This window comes from Cygnus atratus, chromosome 6 (genome assembly GCF_013377495.2).
Source record: "Cygnus atratus isolate AKBS03 ecotype Queensland, Australia chromosome 6, CAtr_DNAZoo_HiC_assembly, whole genome shotgun sequence".
Taxonomy (NCBI): domain Eukaryota; kingdom Metazoa; phylum Chordata; class Aves; order Anseriformes; family Anatidae; genus Cygnus; species Cygnus atratus.
This window is the reverse complement of record NC_066367.1, coordinates 8841982-8868142: the sequence shown is the minus strand read 5'-3', so window position 1 is coordinate 8868142 and position 26161 is coordinate 8841982. Positions and strand designations below refer to the sequence as shown.

Here is a 26161-nt window from a genome sequence, read left to right as displayed (position 1 = left end):
CACTCCAGGCAGCCTGTTCCTGGCTCTGACCACCCCACAGACAGCTCTTCCACAGCCCTCGGTCCTAAAGACAACAGGTCTCCACCCCAGGTAAACCGAAATTCACGCCCAGGCAGGGCAAGAGCCAGAAGCAGGACCTGAATTTCCCCCCTTCAGGCCCAGCCCCTACCACCGTGCCCCTTTGCTGGAGCAAAGCAAACACACGCAGACTTTCTCCTCTGTACCAGTTGAGATCAGAGCCACGACAGATGTGTTTATTGCAGAACTGCAGCTTGCTCCTTGCCAAAACTGAACAGATTTTATAAAATGGAACCAAAAAATCTCTTTGAAATGGTTACAGTGATTGCCAGCAGAAATGTGCCTGGGCTGTTACTTTATTCATCTCACTGTGCTCCAGATTTTCACTTTGTTTTTCTAATCAGAGTTCAAATCTGCTTTATGCAAATTGCACACAGTGGAGAACGGAAGCAGCTTCAGGCAAGATGCTTCCCAGATGCCTGTGCATGAACTCTGAATTGAACTCTCCGTATGAGAACAAGCGTGTCAAATGGGCAGAAGGAGTCTCTTCACCTCTAAGACAGCAATCCGACACCACCGCTCAGCCACAAGCACATCCAGGGCAGGGCTGAGTACTGAACCTGAGATTATCTCACACAAAGGATCCGCTTCCCTCTCCTCACAAGGAAAGGGGATGATGGATTAAAGCACTTGAAGGACAGTACCTGCAAACTCCCAAAAAAGGGGCTCAGTTCAGTTTACAATCCAGGTTGTTATCAATACATTCACAAGCTGGCCTAAGCCAAGCTTCCATACCATCCCATAACCTTTCTCATGAATTGAGAAAGTCTGGGCCATAACATTTACCTCAGAAATAAGCTTTTTTCCTCAGGACACAGTATTTGGACGACATACGACAAGCTCCACATAGCTAAGAACCGTACATTTATTTGTAAAAGACTTATTTTCTACATTAGAGGCCAACTGCTTGCATCCTTCATTCCCTGTTAAGACAGGGAGAAGTCTTGTTTGCAGATCTTACAAATACTTGCTATGCGTAGATTGCTCGTGCCTCCTGGTTTAAGCTGGTGATATTCCAATCACTGCTGCTGGTGAGACTGTGACCAAAGAGGGGCCACAACAGCCCCCGTAAACTCAGTGATGGAAGAGCCGAAGATTGGTGTGAATCAGGGTTATTCCCAGCTCATTGCAAGCCTCGATCACAACCTCGTCGGCAGCGGAGCCGGATGGGGCGGCGATGAACTGTACTCCGCTCTGAACAAAGAGAGAGAGAAGGATTAGAGGACAGAAAACCAAAATCCTGCTGAAAAGGAGCTGGCAGCCCCAGCCCTTCATTAACATCCTACTCCACTACGGGCTGAACAAACAACGGCCTCTACTCCCGAAGTGAGCCAAAGGGGAGCCCCTCGTTTAAGCAGTCGGTTCTCTCCACAGCTCAGAAGTGAGATTAAAGCCATTCCTCTGGAGGCCTTGCCTTGCTCTTAAACCTTTTTTTTTTTTTTTAAATAAATGTCAATACTCTTTTCATCCCAAAGCAACAACCTAAGCAATGGCTGGGTAATTTCCATTTAGGTGAGACCAATGACCACAGGAACACCCTGCCCAGAATCCAAATGGCCAGCCCGGTCTGTGCAATCCCCCTGACCTCCCAGCCGACACCTTACCCGTTTAGCTCTGTCCACGTTATCCCTAAAAGGGAAGAATGCATCGGAGCTGAGGGAGACGGCACTCAGCTTGGCAATCCACTGCTTCTTCTCGGCTTCGGTTAACTGTGCGGGCACCTCGTCAAACATGGCCTGCCATTTCACCAGGTCTTCATCCTGAAAGATCGGGGAGTGCCAGCTCAGCCCCAAGCACAGCCTCCGGGCACTGCCCTGCTAGGAGCACGCAGGGACGAGCGATGGCACCCCTCTGACACCCAGCTCTGCTGCTGGCAGCTTCCTACCAGGAATTTTAAGGTCCTGAGTGATGGTGGGAACAAATTACCACTGCCAGTTCTTTCTACATTCTTTGGACTCCCTTCCTTCCCCTCCGCACCCTAGGACTTGAGGTACTTCCCCCCACCATTAATTCCAAGATGCTCTGCTTGGCCTGCCTGCGGCATGCTGCCCTGTGTAAATGCCAGCACACACAAACAGATCTGGGAGATGACTTAATGCATGGCAAACAGCAGCCTGGTTTGTGATTCACCTTCAGAATAGCAACTGCGCCAGTCCTTATCCCCTTAAGCCGGCAACCGCTCAGAGATGATTCACGAGGTCCTCACTCCAGCTCCTAGCTTTCAATACTTAAAAAGGGCATACTATTTTCTTGTCTTGTATCAGGGAGGTAGAGAATGGATTCTGAGAATCCAAAATGCCATACAAGCAAAGCGTGAGAAAGAAAGGACAGCAGGCATGATGGGGCAGCGAAATTAAAAACTGCAGCTTTAGCAGTGAAAGAAGCTATCAGAGGACAGCAACCTGCACACCGAAGCACAGAGCAGGTCCCAGTACCTGGGGCAGCGGGTGCAGCGTCAGCGGGGCAAATCAGGGCAGTCTGCCCCGGCCATGACGTGGCCATGGGGAATTGACCACCCTGGTAGTGGTAGTTCCAGCTGTCTGGCAGAAGCTGAAGCCTTTGGGGAAACCTCTCGGCACTCACCTCACCGATGGTCCCGGTGACGTACTGGTCAATGGCATTGGAGATCTCCGCTCTCTTCACGCCCGCCTTGAACTTCATGGAGAGCACGCGCGGGTGGTGCCGGAGCCACCAGTTGTTCGCCTTGTCGCCAGCCAGGCGCGTGCAGTGGATGCGGGACTGCTGGCCGGCCCCAATGCCTATGACCTGCAGCGGGTACACAAAGCGGGATCACGCCTTGCTTCACAGAGATCCTAATCGCAGCCGCGTTCCAGCCAAGGGACTAGGAAAGACCTCCCACAAACTAGCTGCTCCTTACTGAATCGGGGAAAGAGTGCACGTAATTAGCAAGGAAAACTGAAATCCCCAGTCCTGTAGCCTGGCCATAGGGACAGCTTTCTGCACCGGTAACTTCCACGGCCCTGCTGAGCTGACAGCCGCTCTGCAGACATCACATTCCCCCATCCACCAAAATACAGCCTCAGCCAGCAGAGCCCAACCGTGCAGCCTCAGGAGGGTGGGGGAGTCACGGCTTTTGGTTAAGGCAAAGCAAAATCCCGTTGGCTGTAGGAACACATGAATCTGTAAGGAGATGGTGGGCTGCCTACCTGTCCTTGGCGCTTCACAGGGAGGTTAAAGGCTGAGCCCGGGTCACCCAAACACCATCATCTACCTTTCCCAGTGGGAGAATCACAGACCGACTGCGATATGCAGAGGATTACAGGGCACTTTGTCTGTCAAGCCAGCAAGAAAGTAAATCCACTGCTCAACCAGGAAGGCTGGCCAGTAGGACCATCGCATCACGTAATTATCAAGGCCCTGCAGCTCCCAACACATTTCCTACTCTGACAGCTGCCAAAAAGGCTGGAGTTTTAAAAACAGCCTCCTGCAAACCTTATTTAATAGCACTTGTGCCTGATGTAAGGCAGACCTAGTGGTTCTGGGAGCAAAATCCAAGAGGTGACTTTTCCTTCAAGGAAGCTCCAATGAAAGTATGTTATTTACTCAGTTTTCATTCACTTTTTTCAGACCACTTCGGAGCCCAGTTCTCCTCAGACACATTCAACTTCTGGCAATTTCTTCACATGGACCATAGATTAAAGTATGCAGAAGCTCTTGGGAGCCTGGTGGTCAGGTAACCCCACAAGCCTCGTGTCACAGCCCAATGCACAACACAAACAAGTCTTGCATCCTAGCTAACACAAACAAACTTGCGCTAGAGGCAAAGACAGCCCTTAAGTGCTGACACTACTGAAAGGTAAGCGTGGCGAGGGACATCTTGGTTACTGGACACTGCTTCACCGTCCTCTCAGGAACCAGGAAAACTCAGCACTGTCAGGGCCACCATTTCATGCTTTCACACCTCATCACGGTCAAGACTGGAGCCAAACCAGACAGTGCCGTGGGCTCTGGGCTCGTGGCAGGCTCTCAGCTCCCTTTCAGCCAAGGCAAAACAACACATCAGTACATAAACACCGCTGCTGACTACTGCCGCATGTGAACGGCCAGGGCAAGCCATGCTGCAGCGCCTGAGGCCCTACAAGTCCCTCTGCCTGCAGTGACAAAGCCACTCACCTCAGGTCCACTGCTAGAGCAGTGCCAGTCGGGGCAGTCTGTGCTAAGTGCTTGGAGCACCTCAGGTCCCTGCCAACTCTGTACTCGCCCTCACAGTGCCCTCCAGGCATAGGGATGTGCTGTTCAAGTCCATTTTGCTCTGCCTGCAGTCACAGCTTGCAAGTGCAAGGGACTGAGCAGGGGTCCCCTGAGCCCCAGGCTGTCTGCAGTTCCGCAGCTTTGCCTCTGCCATGAGCGTGTGCCAGACAAACAGATGCTAGATGCTCGATCTAACCACAGTTGTCAAACTCAGGCTGGTAACTTCCCTCCACGGCTTTCAGATCTCCGGGTCCTGCTTCCCAAAGAGAGCTCCTGCCCTTTCACACCAGAGATCTGTCAGACTACAAGACTCCCTTCCACAATTTCCTCCTCCTGTGAAGCCACAGCTGAACTGTTCACCAGACCGTTTGCGGGGGGGATTGCTCCAGGGACACCGCGCTGAAGCCAGCAGTTCTGGCCAGTGCCTCAGAGTTTCCAGCTCAGACTGCAGCAGATGGTAAAGCTATAAGTCAAAGGCTGCCCTCAAAGGAATGAATCATTTGTCTTCTCATTCATCAAGACACGGTGACTTCACCTCTTACCAGAACCATAAAACATGCTGCTGGATACCGTTCCCCCAAGGAGCAAATGAAAGGCTTGGGCTGCTATCTGATATCATCTGCTCAGCTCCAACCCAACAGCCATCGGCGCTTAATAAACCCACAGGGCTATCAGTCTTATCGTAAATATTAAACAGCTTCTACGCTTCTCATGGCTTAGGGGCACCTTCCCCCCAGAAGCACACCCTGATGTCCAGTCCCTGCTCCCACACCTTCAGACTTAGATTCTGTAGATTCTTAGATTCAGACTTAAATTCTGTAGATTTGGGGAAGCCTATCTGCAACACACAGAACTGTTATTATAATGGCATAAAAGGCAAAAGAATGTAAAAAGCCTCCACTTTATGCCTACTCCAGATGAGCCTACATTGTTCTTGAGTTTACTGTTCCAGCCTGGGAGGAACATGGTAATAAAATGCACTTCGTGGGAAAATGCTGAGTCAGGGAAAGCTCAATCCTTTTTTTGTACAAAAGGATGTTTTGACGCAACACTGCTAGGGAAGATTTCTTCAGTCTAGACTGGAATTTCTTGCCTCAGGAGGAGAAATCAGAAGGTTGAGCTTCTGCTTAATACGCGCTACAGACTGGTACCCGGATCTCTCCACACACAGGTCTCAATGTACCTATTCTCCCTTTTTCACTTCATTTCTTTCTGTCTGTTCCTTCTTCCTACACCTCATCTCTTCCTTCTTCAACCAGCAGCTTGCTTCCACATGAAATCATAACAAACTTCAAAATCCTCCCCAAAGCCTGCCCACCCCTTTCCGTTTCCTGCCTCTTTTTGACAGAAAAGTTAATTAGGTTTCTGTCAGAGTTTAATCTACTGGGGAAAAAAAGTGCTTATGCAGGGCCTGCTTGGGCTCAAGGGAAAGGACACAGCAACACAGGGCGGGCAGAAAAATTAACAAAAAAAGCTTGGGTGAGAACTGAGAACTGCTTGACCAGAACACTTCGGCTCAAAGGAAAGCCAAACATGTCCCCACAGCTCGAATAGCGTACAAAAGTGTGGAGTGGATGATGTCCAGAGAGTCCTTGCAAAATGAGGTAGGTTAGCCTGGATTTAGCCAGATTTACCCTGAGTAATGAATGAAAACTGAAATCCTAAACGCCTTTGGAATTATAAAATCAAATAAAGGACTTCACAATCGGGAAGACAAACAAGCAAGGCAGTAACTGACAAATGTCTGTGGCATTGGTGGAAACCAGGTGAACCACCAGGTCTGTTTTATCCTACTGCGCAGAGAACCAGGAAATAACATTTTTAAACAGCTATGTTTAAACATGATGGTATCATTGAACAAAGTGTAAATCAACACGATACAGACTTTGGCTTCACTGTGCTGAAAGTCAGACAAAACAAGTGAGAGTGTTTATTGCAATTAGTGGCAGCTGGCTTCCTGCAAATTAAGTGACACTCAAGTCCATAAATGCTTCCTCCCACTCCATCCTTTCCTAGGACTTATTAGCACAGAGCACCAGCCCCAGCTGGAGCAGCCGATGAAGCCAAGCTGTCAAAAAAAGTTCTGGTTAGCTGATACACCAGTTCTGGAATGCAGCAGAAATGGTGCGAGGCTGAAATAACCCCTGCAGAAACAAAAGCAATGGAACTGGAAGAACTCTGGATTTCCCAAACTTGGCTCACATAACCTAAACAAGTCAGGTCATGGAAATGCACGTTAACCCTAACAATCTTGAAATCACTTTGTCTCTGGTGCTTGGTTTGTACCCAAACGCTCCTGTACTCATCTGATGACGTGCCTCGGTGGTTGATGCGACCAGCAGTGAGTTCTGCACAGCATCACCCAAAGGAACCTGAGATAACCAGCGCTGGATTTTCAGAGGATCTTTTTTCCTGCCCCATCTGTACCTTGGGAACAATGGTCTCACTACTTAGCAATCCCAAAAGGCTTTTTAGACATTTTCAAACTAGGAGAGCTCCTATCTAAGCTTCTCCATCACTGCCTATAGCATGCCACTCTGCTATCTCTGCATTTGGACTGCAAGGAGTCTCTTTAGGAAGACATTAAGCTTTGATTTGAGGCCCCCAGCACCGATTTCCCACCTTTGTGACTAAGCAATTGAATGGCTGATCTTTGCTGTTAAAAACAAGGCATTTGTTTCCCAGTGCAGCATACAGACCTCTGATCTTTGCCTTTCTTGTCACATATACAGCAAACCAAGACAACACACGTTAGTATTTAATTAAAATATATCCCTGCAAATACACAAAACATCCCTGAAGCCACGCTAGTTAAATCCCTGTCTGCCCACAGTGCTTTCACTCCTCCCTCGTACCTTCCTCCTTCCATATGGTGCATGCATTACCACACACGTTTCAGAAACAGCTGCAGCACCGCGTTAAGCTCAGACTTACAAAAGGACTGAGGAAATTGCTGTTGGACTAAGGGAAAAGGAGGAAAGATAGTGACACCTTTGTTCTGGGGCTACAGGAATTAGTGCTCTTGAGAACAGAGCCATTTAAATGCAAGGAAAAAAAACGAGGAAAAAGAAAAGAAAAATGCTGCATCTCCAGAGATGTGTTTTCAAGAACCACACAGCACATGACCCTAGAAAATACCGTGAGGCAGCGCTGCAATGTTTTCGGGCTGTAATAACAATCTGACACACGTAGATGTGTAACACTGCAAAAAGAACAGTGCTGCAGTTCATTCAGTCTGCACCTAAAGCATATGCTGTTTGATCCATCTTGCTGAATTCTGATGATCAAGATCAAAAGCATTCTGATTTTTATGTTTTATTTGTTATTTTTAAATAACCCTAGTTATGGAAAAGTTGCCATGGAGAACACAGGGCCAGCTAAACAACAGCGTTACAAGAATGAGCCTCCGGGCAAAAAATATATTATTTTCAACACATTTACAATAACTTTTGCATAACTGATTTAAATTGAACACCTAGTAAGAGCTTGGAAAGAAAAGATTTCTTAAATCAAAATCCCTGTCTCACCTACACAGTTGATAATACCCCTGTAAATTCCAACATCCATCAGAAGCATTTAAAAATCAGGAAGCAAGAAAGTTTTCTAGTTCCCCAAAGGGGAAAAAAGAAACCACATCGCATCTCTCTTATATAAGAAAAGAGAATAAAACTCAGAACCATGTGGACAGTCAGAACCTAGCTGTCAATAACTACTGTCATTTCCTAAGGCTCTATACGGACCACAACATACGCACATGCTCTCAAAAAATGGTAAAGAAAAGGCAGAACAGTTACAAAGAAGCGACTCGAGGCCTAACTTGCAGAAGCACATAAGAACTCTTCCAACCCTGTCATTGAAATGCCAGCCCTGTCATTACCCCAAGAGAAATATGTTGAGTTTGGGTTTAGAGGCAGCTTTGAGAGAAGCACACGTTTAGCTCCTGTTCTGCATGGCACTGTGTGGGGCCGTTCATCTGTACCTGTTGAGCAGCTTCCTGCACTAGGTGATTTTAAGGCTCGTGCCTGAGGAAAGCGAGCACTCCGACCAGCCGGGCTGTGAAAGCATGCTCCCCAGGGCCCTCTGGTTTGGTTACCTGCCCATCCTTGGCGTAGCACACCGAGTTGGACTGGGTGTATTTGACAGCGATGCTGGCAACAATCAGGTCTCGGACGGCAGACTCGGGCAGCTGAAACGAAACGCCACTGTCAACAGCCCATCCTAATGGGCACGGCCAGCCAACTGGCTGGTGGTCTGCAAGCCTCCAAAAGCACCACAAGGACTGTGTCACAGCGAGGAAAACAAGATAGCTAAAAATATTCTGTTTTGTTCAGTTACCAACAGAACTGTTACCAGTTGGTCTGGCAGCTAACCTCGTAGTTGGTAGGGATAAGACTCAGTCCTACCAGGTCCAGATGGCTCTGGCACTGGCCCTAATCCTGCAGCATCTTCTGTTTTCAGAAGTGCTCACAGGCAAAAAGCTAAGCACATACTCAAGTACGCACAGGACCACAATAATAATAATAGCTCACATATCCTCATGAGGTGTTTTAAATACACTCCATGGCTAATTATTAATATGTTTTTTATTACCTCAAGGTCTGAGCTTGCTCCTGAGCTCATGATTAACCACGCACTCATTAACATCTGTTTTTTAATGAGAACAAGACCGGAGACACAGAAATAACTGACAGTTTTCTGATGATGTCAACTCTAAGTGATGAGCAACACCAGAAAGGCCAGAGTTTATGCATTGCACACAAGCAGGAGAACTGAACAGTGAGTCAGAATGAAATCACGATGGATCCTGAGCATATGGCTGTCTCACCATAAGAAATTAAACAACGTGGCTTCTTATAAATAAGAAATAAACCTTTTGTTAGTCAGAGATAAAGGGCAAGGTCCATCTCCACTTATTTATGCAAGAAACCAAAACAAAACCAAACCACCCTGATTTGCCCAAGCACTGTTGGCCAAAAAGCTTGCTGCATTATTTTGGTGAAAGCCAGTTAAACCTCATTAAAATATATTAAAAGCTCTTAAAATAGAACAGCGCTGCCTTCCTTGATGAAAGCATACCAGCTCACTCTACCGGTCTTTAAGCTCATTTATCTTCTGACACTTACGTTTTTATTCTTTGTAACAATGTTCTTGAACAATGACCGGTCGATGACTGCATTGTTCCTCTTCTGCATGAGATGCAGTCCAAAGAGGGTCCGAATCTCAGTGTCATCGGGCTCGTAAGCTGGGTCCATCTAAAAGCCAACAGATAGGCCAGTTAAAGCACTTGGAGCTCAAAGCCAACACCAAGTAACAGCCTTGGTTAAAGCACACACTCTAAGGAATGCAAAAGTGAACTATTTAGAGAAAGCAATGCCAGATCATTAGAAGTACCCCAAATTAACTGGAGCACCAAGGTCTCAACAGCAGGAAGTAACATTTACAGGGTGGAGAGAGGTAGTACAGTTTAGATGTTCATATACACACATCCATGGTGCAAGCCACAAAATTCTACAGCCTTCTAGTCTTTCACAGAAATGTAGGAACTTCTGCACAAAGAGTCTTGTAGTCCACCACAGGAACGTCACAAATATTTTAAGTGGTTTCATATATGCCTTAAGGTAAAATTTCCAAGCCACTTTGACATTAAAGAAAACAGTGAACATGATTATTTCCAGAGATTCACTCTCCTGGGGCTCATCTATGCAAGCATGCAGCACTATTAAGCTGTACAGGTGTAAGGAGCCAAGTTAAATGGAACTGTTAAACTTTGTTAAGGTCTACCCGTGCATAGGCTTATTTAGAACTTTGGTAGCCCCTCTTCAGGTAATTGAGGCATGAAGTAAACCAAATTAAGGCTCCCAGCTTTAAATACCAGCGTGCACACACTTTATATGGCTTCCCTAACCCATTTAAGTTTGTCCAGATCAACTTTGCTTAGCATCCCTGTTCAGACAGGCCCTAAAGCTACAGCCTTAACCAATCCAACCTCATCCTTGCAAAGCTAATTGAATTCAGGAGGTAATCGCCTGCCAAGATTGTCTGCAATTTCATTCCTGCTTGCCTCAAGCTCCTGAGCCACCTACTACAGCTCCCTCGCTAGTAACACTACAATTGCAACTTCGGGTAACCTTTGGCTCTTCTTTCTGCGATGTTCTAGTAAAGTTCTGTGCAGATTTGTCTCAGATTCAAGCAGAAGCGGGACCTTTTTGGCTGCTCTGACAGCATTATTAATCCGTCAGTCCAATCACCAGAAGTGGATGATTTTGAAGGAATCCCCCAAAAAACAGGAAACATTTCCTTATGTTGCAGGGAAGCCTGGATTCCCTAGTCCAGATACCCCAAAGCAATCTGGACACTAGCACCTGTGAAAAGCAGATACGGGAAGAGCATCAGAGGGTTACAGTGTAGCAGGAATACAAACCTGGAGGATGCAGTAACCACCATTCTTCTTTTTGGCAAGAATTTTGAGGGCTTCTTCCTCATATCCAGGAGCTACCACGCCATCAGATACCTGCAACACACAGAGATCTCAGTGTCCATGTGAAAAAGAGAAGAGCTAATACCAAAACCTCTTCCTGTCATAACCAAAAGGATGAAGACTGACCTGTCAGGGTCTGTCTGTACCATATAATACCACTACAATATCTGTTTCAGCCCTTCAAACAGGAAACAGCAGAGCACTGGCAGCTCTTAGCAGAGTTAGTGAAAGCTCTTGCACAGTCAATCACTTCATACACAACAGAACTAGTAACTAATGCACCCCTCCAGGAGGAAAACTGCTGGTAGAGGACATCCCTACTTCCCAGCTCTAACAGGAAACATGCCTCAAAAAATGTATATATATAAATCCCTATTTCAGCAGCGACCCTCCTGATGACACAAAACATTGGCAAAAGAGCTAAAAGAGTAGTTTTGTTTTGCCTTAAAAGTGCTGAAGCTAGGAAGAGTTAATCAGTGCCATGAAGTTGTATACTTCTTTCACATTCTCATCACCCAACATTTTTTTTCTTTTTGCTTTGTTTCTTAATAGTGTAGTGTACCAAATGTTGCCCTCACAAACAAGTCAAATGTGACCTTTCATTTTTTTCTGAGAAGAAATCTCCAGTATACAAGACAGCTTTTCATGTTGTGCTTTCCCCTCCAACAAAACCATAAGCAGCATGGAACAGGATGAACGTGCCTGGTAAAGCATTAACTCCCTGTTGTTTAACTCTGCTTTTAAACTTGTGCAATGTGGTTAGCTATGGACTTAAAGATGAACCCAGCAAAGTTTAAAGTGCAGCCTCGGAAGCAGCTGAGCCAATAGGTAACTTGTACCAACTGGCAGGCAGCAGGCTACATCCACATTCCTGCCTGGGGCAAGAGGCTCCAGCCCCCTACTCTTCTACTGCAGCCTTTCAAGGAGATCCTCCTGAGAGCACAATCAGGGCTCCTTTCCAGAGGCCTACTGGGAGACGGAGGTTTGCAATCACCTCTTGGACAGCATCGTTTCAAGCACCACGATTTCACAAGCTCTGCCATGCAGCCAGGCAGAAGGAAAAGAGCATCAAGAGAGAGGTGTAAATTCTGCACCCCACACACTGAGTTACACAAATGGATCAATATATAGTCTTAAGTAAACAGGTCAAATTCAAACAGAATGGCTGCTACAAACCAGTGGCTCCGTCTATTGCGATTTTCCCTTCTACCTCTAAGATTTGCTGCTTGTTAACTAACCTCTCTGGAAATAATCTTAGCAGTAGGCACATCGCAGACATCAGACAAGGCAATGAAGTCACCAAAAGAAGACATTCGATCAGCACCTGCAAAATCACATTTTCTAGTAACTTATCCAGCTACGGCATAACGCAGAGAGAAGTCTTTGCTCCCACAACCCAGCCAATTTCCACGAGAACTAGTAATTTAATTCCACAGCAAAAAAAAATAGGCCACGAGAGCAACAAGAATGAAAAATCCTACCTCAATCCCATGCACCTTTAAAGATTTGCATAGCTCAGGTATTGTCTTCCTTCACTGCGTTTGTAAAAGCTCTAACTCAGTAATTACAATCTCCATTACTGTTAGCAGCTCTGCTGTAGCCATGATGGCAAGAGGACAGGGAGAGGCAAGGTTCATACAGAAAGATTTTAGATGGGAGACAGCTGGAAAAAGAAGCAAGCTTTTAGACGCTCATGCTCCCGTCAGGTTTTTCCCACAAGAAACCAGACCCAGCAAGGTAGCTAAGAGCACTTTTTTGTTAAGTCTTCTCTGTATTTAATGAGGTAGCACTCAGCACCCATCATGGATGCTCTACTGCGTAGCAAGGTCATCCTGCTGTCACTGCCATTCTAAACGTTTGCTCTTCTACCAATCGTGCAATGGTTTTCTGTGGGCAATGATCAGAGGTGATCCTTTAATCAAAAAAAAACAGTGAAAAAACAAACCCATGCTATCGTGTCCTTTAACAAGTAAGTTTGCTTTGTTTTCCAAAATCTGTCCAGTTTCTCCAGGAACGCCATGGACAATGACAGAATTAACAAAGAACCTCAGCTAAGCTGAGGGAGGAATTTTTATTTACTGTTAGTTTTCTTTTTTGTGAACTCTGAACTTCAAAAGCACTGAAAACCACCCAAGTACAGGGCAGAAACATTCCTGCCCCATGAAGCGTTCCCAAGCACCCCACCTGCAGCAGAAGGCTGAGTGTGCTCCCAGCACAGCTACCTCATTATCCAGATCCTTTAGCCAAAACCCCACAATGATGTCTATGTATGTACACCTGCATATATATATATATGTTTTAATTAAAAAAATCTTTATACGTCTTTCATTTAGATTAAAGAACAGCATCCAAAGTGATTTTAGCCTCTTAGGAAAAAATTACAACAATTTACAAGTTCTGCTCACTTGCAGAGCCATTTTTTCTATGTGGGCAGCTCGTTTAGTCGGTCGAATCCTTATGGAGCAAAACCTGAGGAGGAGGAGTGCGCTACAAAGGGAAGAGCCTGCCGAGTGCAAAAGGCTGTTGAGGGCTGCATGTTAAGCTGAGCTCTTTGGAGCGGTTAAGTTTGTCCATGCGCCTCTCACCTCTGCTTCGTGCGTAGGCAGACGCTAAGGGCGTTAAGGTCTTGTGGAAGTCGTGCACCATGCAGACTTGGGCCTCCTCATCGCTGAGAGGTATTCCAACAGCAGCACCTAGTGGGAAACACAAGCCAGGGCACTCGCACCAGAGCCCTTCCCTGCTCCCTGCCCCTGGGACCTCCCCGAACTGCCAAGACACAGAGTCTGTTCAGGGAGAAAAGCGTGGTATAACAAGGAGCCACCCTACCTGCGGGACTGACGTGTTTGAAAGAGGCTGCAGCAGGAATGCCTAATGCCTGCTTGAGTTCCTTCACCAGCTGCCAGGCGTTGAGAGCATCACACAGATTGATAAACCCTGGAGAGCCATTCACCACTGCAACGCAGCACACAGACAGACACATTATAGCAGGCTGAACCCTCTCTCTAGAGTCAAGAGAAAAAGTGGAAGAGATTTTTCCCACAAAGAATGGAAATTACTATAAGATTATTCTTTTTAAATGACCCTAGCTCCTCAGCAACTAGTTAAGCACCTTGAAAAGCTTCAGTGACTTTTGAGGAATGAGTATGCTGAGGACTCAGGAGATGCAAATACAATTCTCTTCCTCACCACAGGCTGCTGAAATCTAGTAAAGAAATTCCATAGAGCAACGGTGTCTCTGATTCAACAAAGTATTCAGGCACTAGCCAAACTTTAAGTACATTGTGCCTCTAACTGTTGTCAGAAAAGCTATTCACAGCCGTGAAATTTAGGGCAAGCTTTTAACAAAATGCTTCATCTGGCATGATTTCTGATCAAAGGGCCAACAGTAAGAGTTCTTTGAAAGTCTGCTCCCAAAGCCTTCTGCCCTGGCACACATAAAACCGCATGGTCGGTGTTGACATAGCAGGACTGCGAGCATTTCAGGAGACAGGAGGAAAGGTTGTTTCAGCAACAGCACAAGGCCAGGACAGGTGAGCACAACATTGGTCTGCTGCCAAGCCTGAGAGGCAGACTTGAAAGCAAATCAGCTTCCAGTGCAGGAGTAAAAAAACCCTCCTAGGAAGCACCAGAGCTGAAGTCCAAGGAAATACTGCCACACAAAGCATCACTGTCTGCTCAGCGGGACAATGCCTGCGCACAAGGCAGAGCTTGTTTTTGCCAACAATCTCAAGAACAAAGTTAGCCAGACTTTCTCTCCAGAAGAGTGATACCCCCAGTCCAACAAGGTTGTGGTAAGCGGCACGCCCTGTAAAATGGCAGAGGCGGACCCCAGACCTGTCCCAAGCTCTTGGGAGAGACCGGTACCACCCCCTGCCACTGCCTCCAGAAACAACACTCTGGAAAACTAAGGTAATAAACCTCTGCTCAAAGAAAAAAAAAAAAGTAATTATATATATTACATTTTATATATATATAGAGAGGGGGGGGGGAGAGGGGGGGAGAGGGGGGGAGGGTAACAAGAAACACTAAAATCCAGAGAAGAACAGCTTGGTTTCTAGACAGCGAATGGTGACATGAAAGAACTGGGCAGGTACTAAATATGTTAAATGGGAAGGAGCAAAGCATCTTAAACTGATGGCAAGTTTTCCTTTGCAAAATCTAAAGTAGATGGCCAACAGGAGGTGCACCACACAGATCTGCCCAAAGCATCTTCAGTGCGGACAACACGTGTTGCTGGGGGTCAGCAGACAAGCTTTTCTGTCTCCCTCGGCTCAACCTTTTCATCGCAAAGCCAGTGCCAGTCAGAAATAAAGTAATTAAAAGCAGGCACTGCTGGATATCTGAGGTCTGAAGACACCTGGCAGACATACCCAGCCACCCTCTTTTCCTGGGGGCCAGCCCAGCCTGGGCCTCACCTGTCAGGGGGAGCTTTGGCCTCATGGTGTAGAGCTGTGCAGGACTCTGGTGAGGATTCATGCCGTACCTCAGGGGCAGCTGGGACACCCCTTTGCTGTACTCCTTCCTGAAGTAGTCGGAGATGGCTGCATCATACTGGGCAGTGTGGGTGAAAGCCTGGGGAAAGAACGGGGGATGCTTGTCAACTGACAAGGCATCAACTTACAAAGGAGTCGGTGTTTAAAGAAAGGGAGAAGAGAAACAAGCGTGGCCCAGCCCTTTGCTGTGAGCAAAGACGACCGACCTTCAGCGCAAGGTGACGCCTGGTTTCCATGGTAGTGTCTCTGTCCTGTGATGCTGCCATCTCTTTAGCCACCGAGGAGTAGTCTGCAGGATCACACACAACGGTCACACGAGCGTGGTTCTTCGCAGCTGCCCGTAGCAAGGCAACTCCTCCTGCAAGAGAGGCAGGGAGGCATGAGGTGCTTCTCTTCTGGACACAGCATAACTGAGAGCCACATCTGAGGCAAAGAAGGGTCACGCACAACCAAACATTTGTGCCGTATCCATGTGCCCACCTCCCCCAGTGCTGCGAGGAAAAGGGAATCTTGAAAAAGCACAGGGCGGTCAGCCCGTGCAATGCAGCCTGGTGCTGAAGGTGCAGACACCATCAGCGCTGCGAAAACACGTTGTGTGCTGTGCTAAGCACCTGGGGCAACAATGCTGCCAGCAGCACAGCCACTTCCTGAAGAGGACAGCTCTGCACATATTGCTAAAGCATCATCCTCTGCAACACCGGGCTGGGGACGAGCCTCTAAGATTCGCTTTGACACTGCCAAGCAACTGAGGCTCTCAAATCTCTCTGCAAATATTAATGAATACTGTGCAGGTCCTCCATGTAAGATAAAATGCCATGCTTCCCCCTTAAATCTGACTCTGCACAGCGATTAAAACACTTTAAATCAGACAAGATACTAGGCTGTTGCAACAGAAAAGCAGAGGCTGGCACTGCTACATGCAGAGTGAGCACTACTCCATAAAACATTTAATGGAAAGCTCTGCTGGGCATCGTTTGGACTAAACTACTGCAAGAAAATTCAATCCCAGTCCAACCCCATGGCACAAAACTGCGCCTGCACTGTTCACAAGCTGCCAGGCAGAGCTGCTGCAGTGAAGTAAAGGCAAGCCTTCTGGGGTTAATAACGAGCAAGAGTAGAATCGCTGAAGATACAGGCATCCGTGCTTCCAAACTCAGGCCCTAACCACCCTCCCACGTACGCAGACCAACTTCTTTCCCTCCTCAATTAGTTCTCAGCAACATCTAGAGCACTTTCAGTGGTTCAACTTTTTTCCAGAGCTCCTGGTTTTTATTTTTCTTACACTGCCAGAGGCTCTAAAAAAGGCTTAATTGGCTCTCTACATTTTAGTAGCAAGTGTGCCCTACCTGCCCTATCCTTGCACATCAGACTCCTCCCTTTGGACAGTGCCTGACTTCCCCACCTATGCCTTGCCAGCCTGTTGAAACAGCCACTTGCCATTTAAATTTTGTCTCTGCTTAAAAGCAATGAGGTTTACCCAGCCCTGCATTCACTCTCCTACTTCTAATCCTTGAGCTCTTCAGCAGACTTCAGTGGAGAAGGGGAAAATGCCAACAAGATAACTAATTTCCTCTAAGTTCCTCGAAACTGGGAAGCAACACAGAAGACATGCAGAATTTGCGTCCCCCCTCTTCCCTCCCTCCCAGAGGGGGAGATTTGCAGTGAGAGCTGCAGATTTACTACAGCGTTAGCTGCTCGCTCATGACTCTTCCATTTCAAGGTGAGATTATCTGTCAAAGGAATTAGTTTGCAAGTTGCCAGCAGGTCATCTCTGCACACAGTCGTCATCTACTGCCTGACACATAAATTCTCAGTATCGTACTGCTTCCTCCTTCTTGAAGGATGTCTTTCATGACACACTGCAGCCTGGCTTGGTTGTCATGAATTTTTCACCTGGCAGTTACCACGGACGTGGTGCTTTGAACATGTGATGGGGATAACACTGTGGCTGCCAAAATGCACATTCAGAGATGACCTGGCCACCACTGCTAGGAGCAGGTAACCCACACGAGGCAAGTGGACAGCTCACACGGAGGCCATTGACACCACTGCTGAAACCTGAACTTGCAAGCGAAACACTTTAGGGTACAGGACTAGGCTTCCCATCTCTTCCCCGCAGCCACAGCACCGCAATAGCTCAGTTCCCGTGACCACAGCTTGGTAAAGAGTGCAGCAAAACCATCTTGTCCCAGCAAGACAGAATCCTGAAGAATGGCAAACTGCGTCCCTGTATTCCCACATCAAATAGATGTCTGATGATCCTTTACGGGCGTGTAAGGCCATCAAATCAACAGAAGAGACCACTTAAAAGACCAAAACCATCACGTCTGCCCAGAGAATGGGTCCGTTCTGCCTTTAACTTACCAATGTCAATCTTTTCCACTGCCTCTGGTACAGTTACACCTGGAGAAGACACAGTCTTCACAAAGGGGTACAGGTTACACACGACAACTCTAAGAATCAAGGGGAGAAACAAGGTTACTCAGCAAGAAATAGAAAGGCCAAGCTTGGCTTAGCATGCAAAAGTTATTTATCAGTGTTTTTACAGTCTTGCCTCTCAGATCTGGGACCAACATAAAATGCTCTAAGGCTTCCTTCTCCAAAAGGCTCAATGGTGTCCAGCAACAGCCCAAGTGATGTTACAATGGTGAAACTACGCACACAATTTAACTGGACTCTGTGTGTTAAACAACGCTATGGTGGTCAATGCCACAATTTACAGAAATTAGTTAAAAGAGTTTCTTTAAATATGTTTAAATGTTTAGTCATTCTGGTGCACAACAGGAGCCATTCCAAAGGACTTCAAGGAAGGCTCTCAGCACTACTGAAAAAAGGCAGCAACCCATTTTTTATAAGAGAGTAAGCCCCCAGAGCAAGGTCTACTGCAAACAACAACAACAAAACACCATACAAAACCTGAGAGGTATTCAGTGCACAGCCTGTATCCCATGTTACTTGATCTGATGAAGTAATTTCTCTACCATTTTTACTCTAGAAGCAGCAGCAGCCTATTCCACAAATTGTGGAGGAATAACTCGCCTTGTCCCATCCTACCAGTGCCAGAGAACTGTAGTCAAACAAGGGATCTGTTTTGATTTTCACATACGAGGTTTTTAACCCAGCAGAGTGAACGCATCAAGGTACCTAACACCAAGGCATGCCCAGTGTCAGCAGTGACTTCCTGTAAGGCAAACGCGTCCAACTCCAATGTTCCCTTGTTTCCAGTGTGTGATGAACTCAAGGGGAGGGGATGATCAGCCTCCAGCATGGTTTTCAGAACCCCCTCATGTCTTTAAATCTCTACCACATCTTTTATCCTCAGTTCTATTTCTACTTCTGTTTCTCTCCCCTATTCATTCCTGCTCCTGACCCGTTGCAAACCATCAGCAAGCTGGGGACTTCAGCACTGCTAATGGCATTCTCTGTGGAAGCCAAGATAATACCAAGGTTTCCTACCTTGACTTGGGTATGTAACTTTAACGCAACTATGCAAAGACCCTCCTGCTGAGGATCAGCTCCTTCTGTTTTACATAAAATAATCCAAATGATTGCTCCGGATGCAAATGCACTTTAAGGCACTGATGTAAAAACATTACTCCACCTGCAATTCAGTAGAGCCTGCTTTAATATGCAGCATACTATGACGAGCCACCACTGCTGAGCCATCTATGAGGACTCCTGCGGTTTTAAATTCCAGGTTTTCAAATTCAGCCTGGAAATCCATTCATCCTGGGCACGTTGCTTTTTAGAAACAATTTTAAAAGCTAAGATGCATTCTGGTCCCACCACCACAGTCAAACTATGCCTCCTCTCTTGGTTATACCTATAATTTATTATGTTCAGTTCAACCATTCATTTCTAAATCAGGAACTAACCACTGACAAAACTGGTTGCTCACAAAACCAATTAGTTACACATAGTCGCAAGCTGCCCTGTGTAAGAATACTGAGTACATACATTCTAACAAAAATAGAAAAAAAACACCTTAGGTATGTGTTAGCGCATGAATTGTATTACTTGAATCTCTGGCTGCAGCTCACTTCCTTCTCATGATGGCTCCCAAGTAAGTTTTCAGTTTTTTTTAAACTTTATTTTCTGTCTGTACAAATGGTGCACGTTCTTGACCTGCTTTTCACGTCTACTCTTTATTTGCATGTTGAAACTCAGTAAACATTATGCAAATCTCAAAGGGTATGTTTACTAAGGAAATATTTCAAAACCAGGAATTGCCATCTGATCAAACACCCAGAGCCATGTTGAAAGGAGCAGCACCAGCTCCTAAACCGCTGAATTCAACTCTGCAAAAAAGTGTAATGTGGCCCAACAAGGACTAAATGTAAAGCATCAAAATTCACAGATAACCTGGAAAAATTAAAACCTCTGATCCCTGAAGAAACCACGGCGTAACTCTTTTGTTTTAGTTTTCTCTTATTCCAAGAGATGAAGATGCATCTGTAGAAAATTTTGTTTTTAAAAACAGTATCTCTCAACAGGGCTAAGGAAGAAGACTGCAGTATTTCTGGTGTGCAGATCCCTACTGCTCCCATCCACCGATGCTGACAGTTCTCCAATGTTTATTTTTGATTACTGATGACTTACTTACAACACGTCCCCAAACATTTATTTACCTTACAAGGCTGAAATCCTGTTTGTTCATATCAGCATTATCTTCTGGAATATTGCGAGCCAAGATGCCTAGTTACAAAAACAGTACATCCTTATTAAAAAAAAAAAAAAAAAAGAACTAGACCACCACCAAACATTTTCTTTTAATGCAGCACTTTTCTTCAGACTGTGCTCCTCAAAGCCTTTTGACCATAATCTTTGCAATTCTAGTTCCACAGTCCTCAGTCCCTATTCCTCTACCCTCTCCCATTTCCCTGACTCCCCTGCTGCTCAGATTCCTTACTAACAGATTTTTTCTGCAATGCAGAATCCTAGAGGATTTCAAGCGCTGAATGACAACCTCAAAGGCAGACTGTGCAAGCATTCGCTTGCTAACCTTGAAACACTAAAACTGACAAGGAGTTCATGGAGAGGAAAAAGGCACCTGTCACTCATCAGCCAGCAAGACACAAAGCTCATGAAACAACTGAAGCAAGAGAGGCTGTGGCTTTAGCTGAACAGAAGAGGTGGCTAGCTGGGGTCTAGGAGCTCAGAAAGAAATGCGCAGGTGACTGGCTGGCATGGAGTAAGCAACAGCACAGCCTGGGGTTTGAAGTCCTCAGAGGAGACTGCCTCCAGCATTCTCAGGTGTGTAATGTGTGATGGGCAGCAGGTTTAATTCAAGGGATCTCAAGGACAGTTACAGGAGATGAAGCAGCAGATGAGACAGACTGACCTATCACCCTCACACCTCTTCCTTGCTGAAGAGGAACAAAAAAAGGTTACAGCATGCAGAAATCACCCACTAAAGATTATGCTGTCATGCTCCGTATGCTGCGTGCCAGATTCACCCACAGGTTACAAATCAGTGGAGCTCTCTGCCTGCACAGGCCTGAAATTGGCTAAGCAAAGAACACACACACACATTTACAGAAGAGCCCTGTAAATACTGGTAGCTCCAGGGAGGAAAAGCTCTAACTGCAGAGCAACAGAGGAAGTCCTTCAGTCATCATAAACTTCTTCCCCACCCTGTGCATTATACCTCTCCTTTTGCTGCTAGAGCAAGTCTGTTTTCATTACTCAGTTCTTCCACACAACCCTCAAACAGACAGCCATCAATTCCTTCTTTCCACCCTCACTGCCCATGGACTTCTTTTTCAGATTGAAAGCACACCATCAACAACATACCAGCATGGACTGCAGGATGAAGGGTTTTCACACGTCCTCCTAACATCTCAGGGAATCCTGTCAGGTCTGAAACATCTCTGCTCAATGAAAAAACAGCAGGTTAATTGAAGTGCCATAATGACTTTATCTATAGATTGAATGTTTCATTCCCATCAGGGGCAATTTACATCTACTGGCAATGTTGGTAAGACGCATCATTAAAGATGTGACCTTTTAGGTCACAGCCAGAGCTGAACATCTCTGCTTTATTCAGGAAGCGGAAGGTTGCAAACACTATCCCCTGTACTGTCTCCACCATCAAAGATCAGACCAATGTGCTAGAGCCATGGTGAATTTTAAAAGTCCTCCTGTCCCAAATAGATTTTGACAGTTACAATGACCATCAGTGCTTCAAGAGATATAAAACGAAGGAATTGGTGGACAGAAGAGAATCCAAAGGCAGAGAAGGGACCAGAACAATAATGCAGTAACAAGCAGAACTGCAGAAAAACAAAGTAAGAACAAATTAAGACAGAGCAATTCTGGGTTTCTCTAATAGATCTAACAGCTTCATATAATCCTATCTGGGTAGACCCTAATTAAATGTCCCAAACAATGAAGTTACTTTAGAGCCTGTCTTTCATCCACTTTGAAAATATGTATCATCCCCACAGCTGAATACAAATTACAATAAACTGGAGACAGAAGGGGAAATGTGACCACCTTTTGCTTCAGGCTTTGCCAATAGCACAGCCAAGTAAGGAACCTGGAGAGACAAAACCAAGTGCTGGATAACAGAGAGGGAACTCTGGAGGTGGTGTATATTCATGCTTATGCATCTCAGGGGCCTATCACTGCGTTCAGTGTAGGCAAAAAGAAGCCACAGTCACCTGTCCTGCCAAGTAAGTGACAGATTTTTTCATCACTATACTGCAAACGTTTCTTTTTTTTTTTTTTTTTTTTTTTTTGGCTGGAGCTGATTTTGAGTCTCAGCACAGAAGAGCCCAAAAAGCTTTCCCAAAAATCAAGAGCCAAAACAGCTAGTGTCTGTGCATGCTGCTTCTCAGACACTGAATGCACAGCACTTGCAGGCTTTGTCTCAAAAAACAGGCCATCATCTTGGTAAAATTATTTGTGACAAATGATCTCCGCTGAGCTTCAATATATCCCTGACACATGTCACTCTTCCTGTCCCAGGGCCAGGCAAAGATCAGCTTCCAGCCAGCTGTAAAGAGCAGTACTAGGGCCTGATTACAAATTTCAAAACCACTAATTACCTCACGGGAGAAAACCTGGCTCAAGACAGACAGACAAAAAGGCATCTCCAGCACAACACTCCTGACAGCTCTACTGGTCTCAGTGCTGAGCTGCACAGCACAACTCTGTCACCAGCCAGCCAAGTAGCCAAGACGATTCTGAAGTTTGTTTCGGGGCTTTTAGTTTTGTTTGTTTCAGGGGAAACGTGTTTGCTTGCTTTGTCTTGTGGGGAAGACTTACTTACAGACTTTTTTTATCCCATGCCAGTTTTCAACCATTCTGTGCTCACGAACGGAGGTAATTTAAGCAACCTCAGGGCACAAGGAGCATTTCTAGTGGTGATGCACAAGACAGCACCCGTACCTGACAGGCAAGCCAGCATCTCTCAGGGATTTGGCTGTTCCTCCTGAGGCGATCAAACCCAGGCCCAGAGCATTCAGGCTCTTCGCAAACTCCACCAGGCCGGTCTTCTCGGAGACGCTGAGCAGAGCTGGAAGGCGGGAAGAGCGCGAGGATGGCGTTTTTAAGAGTGCGACACCGTATAGAAAAGAAAAAAGAAAGAAAGAAAGAAAAAGGCACGATGAGGAAATTGATCTGTAACTTACGCACGCAGGAAGCTCCCCCCCTCCCCTCAGCCCTCACCCCGACGCCATTTCGGGGCCCGGCGCAATGGCCGCCACCCCCCCCCCCCCCCCCTTTTCCCTCACGGTGGCTTAAGGGTCACCGCCGTTTAACGGTCGTTTTTAACGGTCACCGCCGGTTAACGGTCGGTTTAACAGTCGCTTTCTCCACAGCGGTCGGTCGGTGTCCCCCCCGTTCCCTCACGGGACCCCGCCGCCCTCCTCACGGCCGCCGCCGCGTTACCGAGCTGCTGCCGGGCGGCCATGGCGCCGTCGGTGGATGTGAGGAGGAGGAGGAGGACGAAGAGGAGGAGGAGGATGTGCAGGACGAGGAGGAAGGAGCGAGCAGCGGCGGCCCGCCGGGATTTGGGCGCCCGCAGCACCACGTGGGGCGGCCCGGGGAGGGGAGGGAGCAGGGGCGGGGGCCGTCGCCATTTCGGGGCCCGGCCGGAGGGGCGGGGATGGTGGCGGGGGGGGACGGGGCGGTCGCGGAGCGCAGCGGGTGGCAGCCCGGCAGACAGCCCGTGTGGGGTGTGTGTGGCACCTGTGTGGGGTCTGTGCAGGATCCCTGAGGCACCCATGTGGGGTCCACGTGGAACCCGTGTGGGACCCCTGTGGGATCCGTGTGGCACCTGTGTGGGATCTGGTTGGCGCCTGGGTGACACCCGTGTGGGATCTGGGTGGCGCCTGTGTATCTGTGTGGGACCCATATGGGATCCATGTGGTACCTGTGTGGGACCCATATGGGATCCATGTGGTACCTGTGTGGGACCCATGTGGGACAAATGTGGGATCTGTGTGGGACCCATGTGGGACAAATGTGGGATCTGTGTGGGACGTGCAGGTTTGTCAGAAGGCCCTTTGCTGACAGGAAGCCCAGCCTACCCCAGCACAGTCACTGATGGAGCAATAAGGGTGATTACTTTTTGTTTTCCCCTCAGAAATAGTGCAGTTTCAGCTGTGGAAAATCAACTCTTGAGAGTCTACCGAAGAGAAGGGAGCAAAGGCATAACACTTGTTTACCAAGTCTAAGGTAAACAATTAAGCTTGCAAATAGTAGAATGATATTTTTCTTCACTTTATTTATTTTTCTCGGTAAGGGAGAGCTTTTGTCCCCTACACGCCTCCAGATTTCCTGGAGCTCTATGCAAAGGAGTTTTGTTTGCTTTCAGCCTAGTTTGTGCCTGACACCACTGCCAGAACACCCCAGAAAAAGGTGCAGCAGTTGGGATGGCAGCAACCCATGCTGTTTGAGGCAGGTAGAGAGCTCTTGGAGTTATTTTCCAGCCCAGCTCCTAGCCATCACCCTGCTAATGTTCTGAGGAGGCCTCCAGGGCTGTCCTGTCACTGCAGCAGTGCTCACTCAATACTGCTGCTCCCAGCAAGTAGCATTGCCTGGAAAAATACCAAATAATTTGGGTTCAGCAAGCTGAAAGCTGTTTGGTTTTATGTAGCATGTACATCTCTGATTCGTGTCACCTCTAGTGCAGGGGGACTCAGGTATATGCATTTGGGACAGGCCCCCAAGATATCCCCACGTGCTTTTTTTGTGGTTTTATCTCTCAGATAGGTGTTCACGGTACACTTGCAGCTCTTGAAGCAGGCAGGCTGCTTTAGGCTCTCTGCTTGCATTAGAAAAGTACAAATAAATGGTTCAACAAATAAGTTCCTAGATCTTACAGGCAGAAAGCTGGGAAGTGCAAAACAAGTGTCTCTGGAAGGCTCAGAAACTGGGCTGTTTTGATTTGTGAATCTCTGGTCTTGGATGGTGTTGTCTATGTAAGAAAGAGTCAAGCAAGACATAGTAAACACTAAATAAACTTGGTATATGTATTACTCTTAGTAGCAGCTAGTGACAAGCAGTAATAAATTACTGTTCAGAAGCGTGGCTGGGGCCAAATGAAAATATACTGCTAAGTGGTACATGAGCACCATCATTATGAAAATACATACCTTGGAGAGAATAGAAGTTGTACAAGGAGTACGGATCGGTACAGCCGAGGTGGGCTTTGGGGATGATTAATGTACGTGAAAATGAACGATTCGACGGAGCTCTGCATATTTATCCGGTGTTGGAGAGCAATTGCATATTCTGATGCAGCACCTGAGATGCTAAGGAGCAGTGAGCATGCTGCTTGCAAAGCAGGGTGTTTTGGGATGCTGCTTGTGGGCGGCTGGCCGTGCCAGCCTGTGCACAAGAGCACAGAGCCAGGACTTTCAGACAAATAGAGGGACATTACCTGCGTAAATAGTGGTTTTTTTTGTTTGGTTGTTTTTTTTTGCTTTTGGTTTTTTGCTTGTCCAGCAGTTTGTTATTCCTTGGCTTGAGATGAGGCTTCTGTTTGCACAGGGGCTTGCGTGGCAGGAGGGCGGTTTGGGTTTACCCAGTGCCCTCTGTGCTCTTGTGTATGGATTTGGCTGTGCCAGATATGTCCTGCTTTTAGGATGGCCATGCGGAGAAAACAAATAGTCTGCCTCCCAAAAGGTTTAGCTTTGCATTATAGAGCTTAACTAATTAGCTATTTTTTGTGATGTTTAGGGGATATTCAAATATCTTGTGCTCTGCTCATGCTCCATCATTTATTCAATAGGAGTGATGTCTCACTGAAGTTTTTCTGGTGTTTTAAACCATTGTAGAAGTTCATCGTGAGCCAAGAAAGCAGTAGCATCATACTGGAAATCATGGAAAGAGGTAAATACTAGAATTACAAGTACTGGATTAAGGTTATTACTAAATTCTATCAGGGCTTGCATCCAGGAGAGAAAAATCAGGCTTAATTAGCAATGTACTCTGCAGTGTTAATAAAGAGGTGTAAAAAGAGGGTGAAGTTGTATAGAGACATACAAAAGGCATGGCATTCCTAGTTCTGCTGTTCTCAGGACAATACCCTAGATTCCCTTCTCTTGAGACTGCAGGGAGTAATAGCAATGCTTTCTAGCCTGGCTAGAGTCCGTATTGTAAGCCTGATCTCTGTTATTTTCCACGTAGCACACCAAGAGGAGCATAGAGAAAACAGGTTAATTGGGCTGTGTATTGATCTGTTAGGGTAGGAGGCTGGCCTAGGTTTCCTCAGCTGTCTCTGCAGCTGCCAGGGGGCTAGCAGAAGGGTGGGCTGGGCCTGGCAGTGGACGAAAGAAGATTCAGTCCAAATATAGGAAGCTGAAGTACCAGTCCCTGCAACCCTGGCTCAAGAAACAAAGTGACATGCGTGGTGAGTGCTATGGCAGTGGTCTGGTGCGGAGCTGTACTA

The 26161-nt window shown here is 46.8% G+C and overlaps 1 protein-coding gene across 1 annotated transcript; it reads right to left on the bottom strand.

Annotated features, from left to right (window-relative positions):
• Nucleotides 1–923: 923 nt before the first annotated feature.
• ATIC (5-aminoimidazole-4-carboxamide ribonucleotide formyltransferase/IMP cyclohydrolase) lies at nucleotides 924–23313 on the bottom strand. Its single transcript, XM_035536784.2, has 16 exons — nucleotides 23155–23313; nucleotides 22654–22780; nucleotides 21055–21131; nucleotides 19890–19956; nucleotides 17626–17714; nucleotides 15468–15619; nucleotides 15184–15340; nucleotides 13595–13720; nucleotides 13354–13461; nucleotides 12007–12092; nucleotides 10712–10801; nucleotides 9414–9542; nucleotides 8384–8476; nucleotides 2662–2844; nucleotides 1683–1838; nucleotides 924–1272 (listed from the first exon to the last, which is right to left on the bottom strand). The coding sequence occupies exons 1-16, from the start codon at nucleotides 23174–23176 to the stop codon at nucleotides 1153–1155; spliced, it is 1782 nt and encodes a 593-aa protein (XP_035392677.1). The 5' UTR covers nucleotides 23177–23313; the 3' UTR covers nucleotides 924–1152.
• Nucleotides 23314–26161: the final 2848 nt, after the last annotated feature.